Source organism: Aphanomyces astaci, assembly GCF_000520075.1.
Source record: "Aphanomyces astaci strain APO3 unplaced genomic scaffold supercont1.71, whole genome shotgun sequence".
NCBI classification, from domain to species: Eukaryota; Oomycota; class Saprolegniomycetes; order Saprolegniales; family Verrucalvaceae; genus Aphanomyces; species Aphanomyces astaci.
Window position 1 is genome coordinate 53674 of NW_009798334.1, and position 10722 is coordinate 64395.

The 10722-nt window shown below is 49.3% G+C and overlaps 2 protein-coding genes across 2 annotated transcripts; one reads left to right on the forward strand and one right to left on the reverse strand.

The window, feature by feature from the left end:
• Positions 1-651: 651 nt before the first annotated feature.
• Positions 652-4414, forward strand: H257_15504 (hypothetical protein; the record flags this gene model as incomplete). The annotated part of the gene is made up of 10 exons (XM_009843632.1): positions 652-1218; positions 1451-1777; positions 2240-2495; positions 2935-3145; positions 3188-3339; positions 3400-3496; positions 3555-3732; positions 3789-3925; positions 4018-4111; positions 4201-4414. 10 exons carry the CDS (start codon positions 652-654, stop codon positions 4360-4362), a joined length of 2181 nt encoding a protein of 726 aa, XP_009841934.1. The 3' UTR covers positions 4363-4414.
• A 4864-nt stretch (positions 4415-9278) lies between these two features.
• H257_15505 (hypothetical protein) lies at positions 9279-10426 on the reverse strand (the record flags this gene model as incomplete). The annotated part of the gene is made up of 5 exons (XM_009843633.1): positions 9279-9437; positions 9487-9612; positions 9670-9720; positions 9937-10256; positions 10309-10426. 5 exons carry the CDS (start codon positions 10424-10426, stop codon positions 9279-9281), a joined length of 774 nt encoding a protein of 257 aa, XP_009841935.1.
• Positions 10427-10722: the final 296 nt, after the last annotated feature.

The following is a 10722-nucleotide window of genomic DNA, read 5'->3' on the forward strand; positions in this document are numbered from 1 at the left end:
TTAGTAGGTGAGCGAGGATACAGTAACGTAGGCAAGCGGTGTGATAGTGCCCAACATAAACCAGCCGAGAGATACATCCTATTCCTGTGTTCATCGACCACCTGAAAGCGGACGTGTTGGTACTGCGGCACGACGCACACTACAGCCTATCGGGATGGTGCAAGGCCACAAACTGCACACATTGTACCTACTGCACTGGGTTGTTGGTATGCGTAAAGATTGGGAGGCGTGCACTACCGGTAGGTGCTCCAGAAGAGCCAAAACAACAAACACAGCGGTAGTTCTGCTTAAATGTGAATTTTCCCTATAGCAAAAGCACCTTCCAATAAGATTTTCCCCGAAGGATTTTCAGTGAAATTGTATTGGAAAATTCGTGTGGATTCTTGGTGAAAAATAACTCTATTATCGGATAGTACTACTACATGTACAGCATTGATACTTATTAATACATCCTACTATAAATAGTACGTACTAGTAGTATTTTTCATTGCGACATGAACCAGTGCGGTTTGGCCCGCGAAAAGGCACCGTCTATCCCACTTCAAGCTGCTTTTGGTTGTCAAAACCAATTTTGGTTTTTGGATAAACTCAAAACACCTTTTCACTCGTCAGTGCCATTTTCGCATTTGACTTCACCTCCACTCAACGAACATGCAAGCGAACTTGGGCGCCATTGCAGCTCTAGACATGACGACGACAGCCTCGCTGACGCCTCCAGTGCTTGAGAAGCGCCCACAGAATGTACCGTTTGGCAAAGTCCCGGGCGAAAACCGCGGCAAGCAGCCGATGGAGCCGATCATCTACCTCGAAGATCCGTACTATTACGTCCGCGACGATACCCGCACCAACACGGAGATCTTGGACCACTTGAGGGCTGAAAACGCTTACACGAAGGCGGCGTTGAGTCACTTGGACAGTCTGCAGGATGAGTTGTACAAGGAGTTGCTCAGCCACGTGCAGGAAACTGACCAGACGGCACCGTACCCCCACGGTGACTTTGTGTACTACACGCGCACGGAAGAAGGCAAGGCGTACGGCATCCACTACCGCAAGCCTCGTCATGATGATGGCGCCGAGAAAATCTTGCTTGACGTCAACAAATTGGCGGAAGGCCACGCGTACTGCGGCGTCCGCAGCGTCGAAGTGAGTCCTGACCACAAGTTGCTCGCGTACTCGGTGGACTTTATGGCCTACCAAACGTACGACATTTATATCAAGGTACCCGCACTCGAACCTCCTGTTTCAAAATACTAGACAAGTTGCTTGGCTTGTTCCATTGGGCAGAAATTGCTACAGACATTGCTATGCTTGGCGTCCCAATGCAGACATGCCACCATTTATAGATATATCCACCAGCCAGTAGATGCCTTTTTTTATATTGTGCACTTTTGTCTCGATGTTAACCTCAACTGGACATCTAGTTGACATGTTTTGTTCGTATTTTATTTAGGATTTAACCACCAACACCATAAACAGGGCCGTGGAAGGGTGCGATGGCACGATCGTGTGGGGTCGGGACGCTGAGACGCTGTTTTATGTGACACAGGACGCCGCCCACCGCAGCCACAAGGTGTGGTCGCATCTGATAGGCGCGCCGCAGTCGGATAACACGAGTCTTTTCACCGAGGACGACGAGATGCTCTTCGCCGATCTGTTGAAAACCAGCTCTGGCCGGTTCCTTGTCATTCATTCCTCGTCCGAAGAGACCAGTGAAGTGCGCGTGCTCGATTTGCACGACCCCCAACCGTCCTTGGCTGTCGTCGCACCACGTGTTCAGGTATACAGAATATATCTATTTTTATTGGGGGCTGTGAGCTGATATTCAATTTATTGCATACAATTTCCAAGATGTATGTTTTGGTTGGATCAATGATCGTTCATTGGTTCAAATATCTCAAACGTGTAAAGTGATTGGACCGGATTTGACAAAACAAATATGTTTGTACGAGTTTCTAACTCGTGGCTGGAATATATATATGTATATTAGTGGAATATTGGTGCTTCGAAATTGACAAGCTAAACATATATGATTGGCTTATTTAAACCAATCATAAGCTTGGCCCAAAATTTCTCGATTATGATTGGACACACTTTATACTAGTAGGTTGTATCACTTAGGCCAACTAGCATGTTTTTCACTGTACTGTACATTGCCAGCTCTTTCTTGGCATATACTAGTATTATGCTCCATATATATTAATATTTTTCATGGTAATAGTAATCATTTGAGGATGAGTAGGGTGTGCAATACACGGTCGAGCACTGGCAAAACGAGTTGTTGATCTCGACGAATCGAGACGGCGACGTCAACTTCAAACTGATGTCGGTGCCACTCCATATCGTGTTGGACAAACAAAAGGCGGCACAAAACTCCCAATGGACACCCGTGTTTTCTTATGATCCGACTGTGAAAGTGGAGTCCGTGATCTGCTTCGAGTCGTTTTTTGTGCTCAACGGGCGCCAAGACAGCCTCACCCAGCGCTGGATCTGCGGTAGTACGTGACCCCCCTATGTCCGTCTTATTGCCTTCATACTTGTATGGACTTGTGGTTTTGTATTGCTGCAATTTGGTTACCCAAATCACACTAATTGTCAACACCAATTCCCTCGAGTGATCGATCGTTGTACTGACTGTAAATCTTGTAACTTATACTGACTGTGAGTCTTGTAACTAGTTATGTACCAAACATCAGTGGTGTTGGTTGACTCATGCACACTAATTATATGTTGACTATACCAAACACATGACTCATGCACTCATTATATGTTGACTATGACTTCGTGCAAATTGATTGGCTAACTACTCTACCGGGATTTGGCAATATTTGTACAGTTACTACGTAGTAGTTACAATCTACCGGGATTTGGCAATATTTGTACAGTTACTACGTAGTAGTTACAAATGATCATTGTACCGATGGTGCTTTCTCATAGGAGACAGCAACAACTCGACGTGGCATAGGACCCGCCTCAACATGCCCGAAACCATCTACTCTCTGGGCACCGCTAAAAATGTTGAATACGCCACGACTAAGTTCCGATACACGTACAGCTCCCTGACGACCCCCGTGCAAACTGTGGAGTATGACTTTATATCGAACAAGACGGTGATTTTGAAGGAAACGCCGGTGCCGTACTACGATCGGTAAGGAGAAAATATCTACGGATAAATCTAACATGTGTTTAGTTCGTTGTACCATAGCGAACGGGTGGAGGCTACGGCAAGCGACGGCACAACCATTCCCATGAGTGTGATCTATCGAAAGGATAAGAAGAAAGCGGAGGGCAACCCGCAAGCGCTGCATTTGTATGGGTATGGGTCGTACGAAATGTCGGTTGGTGCGTGGTTTTGTGAAAAACCGTATGTGAAGGTGGACATGTAAATGACGGAATATTTAGAACCGAACTTCGAAGCCACGATTTTGCCCTTTTTGGACCGCGGCGTGGTGTATGTGATCGCGCATATCCGTGGCGGCGGTGAAAACGGACGCACGTGGTAAGAACAGTGTCCATATCACTTATGAGAAATGGCTTACGGATTACAATGGTCTTAGGTATGAAGCGGCCAAGTACCTGACCAAGATGACAACATTTACCGACTTTATTGCGTGCGCTGAGCACTTGGTGGCCACCAAGGTAACGTCCCCAAGCCACATGACGTGCGAAGGCAGTAGCGCTGGCGGGTTGCTTATTGGGGCAGTATTGAACATGCGTCCGGACTTGTTTATAGCGGTACATTTTCGTATTGCCACGTCATAGCTTGGCTAATATATGTCTCCTACGAGTAGACGATCGCGACAGTGCCGTTTGTCGATGTGATGAACAGCATGTGCGACTCCACGATTCCACTCACGACGATGGAATGGACTGACTGGGGCAACCCGAATGAACTCGAATATTTCGAGTACATGTTGCAATATTCACCGTACGTTTTATTATCTCAAACTTCATATATATATATATAGTTCAAGTTGAACGGGATTTTGTCCAACGATACAACTTCAAACGGATATGTAGCTACGACAATGTGCAAGCCCAAGCGTATCCAAACCTGCTCGTGACCAGTGGCCTCTTTGATTCCCGCGTGGGGTATTGGGAACCCACGAAATGGGTGAGTTAATTGTCTGTTATGAGTAATTCGAGGCGGTATTTTGTGGATTTTGGAGTTATTTATGAGGTTTTCCTTTGTGTCATGTGCAGGTGGCGAAGTTGCGTGACCTGAAGACCGACAACAACCAAGTACTGCTCAAGATGGATCTGGACGGTGGGCACATGAGTGTGAGCGAACGATACCAATTGCTCAAAAAGAAGGCGGTGGAACTCAGTTTCCTCTTGGACCAGCTCAAGTGCCACGAAAAGTAGTTACCCACGCACAGTCCACTTTACAACGATATATCAACTGTATTCTGTTCCGTGTGTGTGAGTTAAGAGCATCCCCACCAGTGCGACTGTAAACGTAACTACTTCGAAGTAGAATTTTACAGTTCTATTCGAATTATTTACAGCTTTGACAACTCTACTGTTCTGCAGTGTGCATATCAATTGGGTCGCGTGTTAGTTTGACCCACACTCTGTGTATGTGCCGTGTCAAAGATTCCGATATCTTATTGGAGGTACTGAGTACTTTAGTGAATGGTAGTAGGTGCCTCGTGGCGTGTTTAACCTAACTAAGGTCAATCTTATACTTGCTACCTTGACGAAAGTCCCGTGGCCGAAAGCCAAGAAGCGGGAGACAAAACAAAGATATCTTTAGTTCATTATTGAGCTATTCACTGGAGATGGTACGAGAACATTCCTTCGACGAGGAAAGCCCAACGAACGCCGAAGAACGATCGCGGTCGCGTGACCGGATATAGGAGTCGCGAGGGCGTGCCGCTCGGTGTACCGTTGAGAACCCATTCAGATTGTCCCGACGACGACAGCCACTTGCTGTCGACGAGTGGCAACCGCCACGTGGTGGGTTTTATACCCCTGCCACAACCCGAAGAACACAAGCTGCGTAGCGTTTGTGTCAGATGCTGCTCCACTAACGACCGAAGCCGATGGCGCGCCAGTACGGTTGCTTGCTGACAACGACCCGCCGTCGGATTCCGTCACGGACATGGGCAGCGATGGCGGTTTCGGCCGTATGGAACGCGGCAGCGATCCCGCAGCCGCCGACATTTTCGGGCTCGATCAAGGCCGAAAGGCGCGCTTGTATGCCCAAGAACCAGAAGTATTAGGGGCAGATCAATGCTTTGCAGTGCAATGGATCGCCTCCGTTCGCGATGCCTGTGAATGCCTGCATGGACCCATTCTCGAAGCGCCAGATTGCACTGTTCGACTTCAACATAAATGGTTGGTTTGCTGGTAAAACCGGATACGCTTGTGTTTTGTTTGATCATCCATCCATCCATGGCGACAGCCTGGGATGGCGAGGTGAATCGCATTAGAGTCTCATGAGTATGTCATTTGTGGTAGAAGGAAGTTGCTCTGAACATGGTGTCCTTACATACTCTGGAAGGACCTCACTACTTTATTCAGGCACGAGAATGACGTGAAGTCTTTCGTCGACCTCGCGGCCGAAACCCCGAAACTAGAATATCTGTACAATGATGCTGCAAGTGGGTAGGCTCGGTGCTTCACGTGGAGAAGCCGAACGAGCTCATCCATTTCGACTGGTTGTCGATGCCCATGGTCAAGTCTGGCCAAACACAAGTGCTTGTCGTGAAGGACGGCATGAGTGGCTTTGTGCAGCTGTTCGCGGCAGAGTCCGCTGACGTGGTTTACCACGTTCGGCTGCGTTGACACATGGGTATCACATGGCGGTTCTCACTTCAAGAACGAAGTAATCGAGGAGGTGCGGGTGTTGGTGGGTGCCCACCATCACATCGCAACAGCCTACAGTCCTTGGACGAACGGGACTGTAGAAGTAGTCAACCGACTAGTGCTGCGCGCCATGAAGGCACTGCTTAGCGAAATGAAGCTGCACGCGGACGAATGGCCGCAAGTGTTGCCCCTCGTTCAAGGTGCCCTCAACCATCAGTCGGCGGACCTGCTAGGAGGAATTGCACCTGTGACAGCGTTTACCGGTCTGCCAGCCAAGACCCCACTGGAAGAATTTGTCCACCCGACGTCTAAGGAAGTTTACGGCGCGGACTGGCTTGGCGACGCCCGTCAAAAACATGTGCCGAACCTCCAAGCGGCACTTGAAGAAATGCACCGCAACGTTGCGGTGCGAAGCGACAAGTTGCGTCAGCAAGCGCGCGGACGCCATGACCGAAAATCCCAAGTCAAGTTTGCGGGTTTTTCGGTCGGCGATTTTTTGCTTATCGGATCGGTCGTCAACCTTCCGACAAAATTGGCCCTGCATTGGCGCGGACCCTGCCAACTGACCAGAGTCATCACAGGCCATGTGATGGAGACTCAGCAGCTGGTGCCATCGTATGAAGTAACGGTCCGTCATGCGTGCCGATTGAAGATTACCACGAAGGTGGTAGAGAGGTGACCGAAGACCTCGAGGCGCAGATTGCGCTCGGCGATGGCGGATTACACGTGGAGCGCCTGGACGAAGCGCGATTCGTGGATGACCAACACCAAGTTTTGGGGAAGTTGCTGGGACTCGACAATGAAGAATCGTCCTTGGACAATGCGGCTAATTTGCTGGACGACATTCCAGTCGTATTTCGCAAATGGATGGCGGCCAACAAGGAAGACCTGCACAAAGATCATGCTTCCGTCAACGTATTTTAATTTAAAAAGTATGTCTCAAGTTCGGACATACTATTAATAGTACATTTTTTGAAAGTTGGGAATCCCAACCATGTATATGAGGAAATGTATTAGAATAAAAATATAAATGATTTGTGTACACTACTGGTAGTCAAATAAGCTGCCCAATTTCACGTAAAAAAGTCTATTTATAGTACTTCGAAGTAGCTATTAATAGTAATACTATAGTATAATTAACATGCACTTGACAACGTTAGCAGCACGTATAGTACAATACCAACATTATAACGTTAGCTTCACGTATAGTACATACAATACTAACGTTATAGTACACCTTTTTGCAGTTAAATTGGACGAATGCCCGATATATTTGGCCGTGTGCCCGGTATATTTGGCCGTGTGCCCGATATATTTGGTGGTGTGCCCGATATAATTAGCCATGTGCCCGTTTAATTTGGCACGCCGAGGTCGTGTGCCCGATATAATTGCCGATCTGCCCAATGAATTGTGTCGTGTGCCCGATGAAAATGGAAATTACGCAATACAGTAAAAAGTAAATTCAATACCTAGTATAGAAATAGTCGTTAAACGACCCATGCAGCATCGTTGCTGTGACGTCACATACCAACGTCCATGTTGCCCATGGCCTCCGCGCGTCTATCGATTGTGCGTACCTTGAGGTAAATCGAAAAGTGAGCTCTGCGCGCGACAGATTCAAATTTTGGACGAGGTTGGAAGTATGGACGAAACGTTGGACTATAGGGGGAATATTTCAATTGACATCATTACTGGAGTTCATGGGGGTGCAGCTACGTCCATGCTGTGCACTCCTTGGCGATTCGAATAATGAGCATTCAACATATTGGAGGAAAGCCGCGCAAATCTCCCTCATATGACCATAAACATTACTTTATTCAAGTATAAATTTCGAATTCTTACCTTTTCCTCCGAACTTCAACCACCAAAGCTGATTTGCACTCCACGGAATATTATTATTTGAGTAAGTCAATTTTCATCAGGCATACGACACAATTCATCGGGCAGATGACCAATTACTGGGGCACACGGCCAAATATTTCGGGACACGACCTCGGTGTGCCAAATTAAACGGGCATATGACTAATTATATCGGGCACACCGCCAAATATATCGGGCATTAGTCCAACTTAACTGCAAAAAGGTGTACTTACATATACCGTGTCATGCCCCTTCAGGCTACAATACTTGAACACAATAAGTAAGCTGTCGATCACGTTAGCACAAATGATAATCATGTTCACTCCAAATAAGTTCTGAAACTAACGTGACCGATCAGTGATCCGCCAACTGACCAGTAATCCGCCAAAATAAATTATCCAATAACATTGTATTGGACAAAAGAAAACCGCTTACAATATTGACCTCGTGAGAAATTATGGAGGCAAAACTTATACACTTTAAGAGGTTTTCGATTTGAATTGACAACGAAATGCCGCCACGGACATCGTACACGAAGGACACGTTGCGTGTGGTCGTGCATGCAGTGTTAGCTCAAGAACACACTATTGCCTCAGCGTCTCGTGCTCACGACATTCCCTTGCGCACACTCCGTGAACACGTGACCAATGCACGTAACGGCAACTCACAACCGGTGTCGATGGGGCCACCACCAGTCTTGCCACGGCCGTTCGAACTCGACTTGGTGGCCTGGATACTTGCCATGGAGCGTGATGGGCATCCAGTTGGATGTCGAGAAATAACTGATAAGGCCACCGAAATCGTCGCCGTGGTCGAAGACATGCATCCCCAAAACTGACGACCGGATGGTATACAAGATTCCTCAAGCGACACCCTCAAATCAAGATCGCAAAGGCTCAAGTGCTCAGTAAGACCCGAAACGGTGTCGATAAAGATACGGTCGTCGAATTCTTTCACGAGCTCGTACACTCCATGTCAATGCTGAACATGGACCCAAGCCGAATTTTCAACATGGACGAAACAAGCTTCTCGCCCTCGAAGACAGCAAGGAAGGTTGTGGTCCACCGTACGACAAAGGCTGTTTACGCCGAGTAGTCATCTGCCGCTTCTCACGTCACGATTGTCGCATATGTGACTGCTGATGGGGCCAAGATACCGCCGCTCTTTGTGCTGCCTGGAGACCGTGTATCTACCGATACATGTGACAACCTTACGATCCCTGGAGCAACCGTTACAACCTCTGAGAAGGGGTGGACGAATTCGTACATTTGTCGCAAGTGGCTCTTGATGCTCAACGACAACATTCCCTCCACCATGCAGCGTGCAGTGCTGCTTATTTTGGAATACGACGAAGCCAAAGCCTTGGACATTCTCCTTCAGTTTTTGCCCGCAAACTCGACCCACCTTTTCCAGCCACTGGAGGTAACGGTTTTTCGGCCGTTAAAGCAAGCGATTCGACAGGCGATTTCTGATGTCATCTGGACTGACGTTACAAGCATCCGCAAGCAGCGAGCTCTGTCGGTTTAAATGCGGGGGAACGAGGCGGCGCCCACGACGTTGCACGTACCTTGACCACTCACGCCGCTGCGCAAGATGTATCCGTCGCTGCCTCAGCCCCCACCCCACGAGTTCTTGACCTTAAAGGACGAGCCATCGTTGCCCACGGCGAGCACGGCGTGGTCAGACTGTGACCCGGGGCACACCGACACCACCCCGCTCTTGTAGTTCTTCCACACGTTGTTGCCGGCCTCCACGGTCACGGACACGGGCTATTTGGCCAACGCAATCTTGACCCCCGCGCCCCCCAGACACGCACACGCTGGATCCAATGGCCAGTGCCTGCTTAGTGCAGCTCTTGCAGGCGCCGGTTTGGCCGGTGCTGCCGGACGTGTACGGGTACGCCGACGACAAGCATAACCCACTGGCAGCGTAGTGGATAGCGTACTAGGGCCAGCCCCCGTTGCAGCCTTGGCTGCCTCCGTTCATGGAGCAACTGGTCACTTGTTGCTCAGCCAACTTGAGCAACGTGCCCGTCTTGATGCAGTGCACCGACTCGGCCACACCCACATGTCACGGGGTGGGATTCGGATGTTCCGGATCTCCCGATCAGACCCCCGGATCTCAGGGACCTAGATTATCTATTAGTCTACCTCTTCCCCTGAGCTAAATCTACTAACTCGACTTTACGTTTTGCCTCGAACCTCACACTTGGAGCGTGTTCTCTCTGCTTGCCTGCGCCGCGCCTGCCCGTCTAAATGTCGCTTAAACCCCGTGACACACAGACGAGAACGACCAGCACGATCCGCAGCTGCCTTGGTTTTGCACGGCATTCACACAGCCAGACGTGGTCCAGTCCTTGGACGTCGCCTGCAACGACGCGGTCTCGTCCTCGAGCGTGTCGATAATCTCGCCGCGCAAGTGCGACCCGCGACCAAAGGACACGGCCACGTACTTCTTGAACTCGTCGTTGCTGAGCAAGGCGAAGTGGTTGCGCCAGTCGAACGTGGCGTCGGGGTTGGTCAACGCAGCTCCTTCGACCGAGAATTTGGAGTCCAGGATGCGCTGGAGTTCGGCGTCCACCTGTTCATCTTCGCTCAAGATCGAGTTGGTGGTGGGAAGCAAGTTGTTTTCACGGGCCACCGCGAAACTCGGCCTTCCACTCGGCCAACTCTTGCTCCAGGCTCAACCGTTCGTCGGCGATCAGCGACACCACCGACTGCTTGGCGGCAAGTGCAGACAAGGCAAAGGCAACGCGCATGATTGGGGATTGATGTTGGACGCGAATTGGAAAATGAGTGTCCAAGTGGCAGTGCAGCTCACTCTTGAGTTGGTACTTCTTCACTAGGGTTGTGATGAAACTTGCAGTCGTCTGATCGCACGGATCCTGATTTGGAGTATTTTGTTGCATTCCGTGCAAAAGTGCAATGGCAGTCCCAGTGGGATCAAAAGAACCTAGACTCGGAGTGCTTCGGTGGGACGAGTCCCTTGAAACTCTGTCCTACTGTTGTCTTGCGCTGGTGTTCGCAACCGACGACTACTGTGCTTACAACGGTG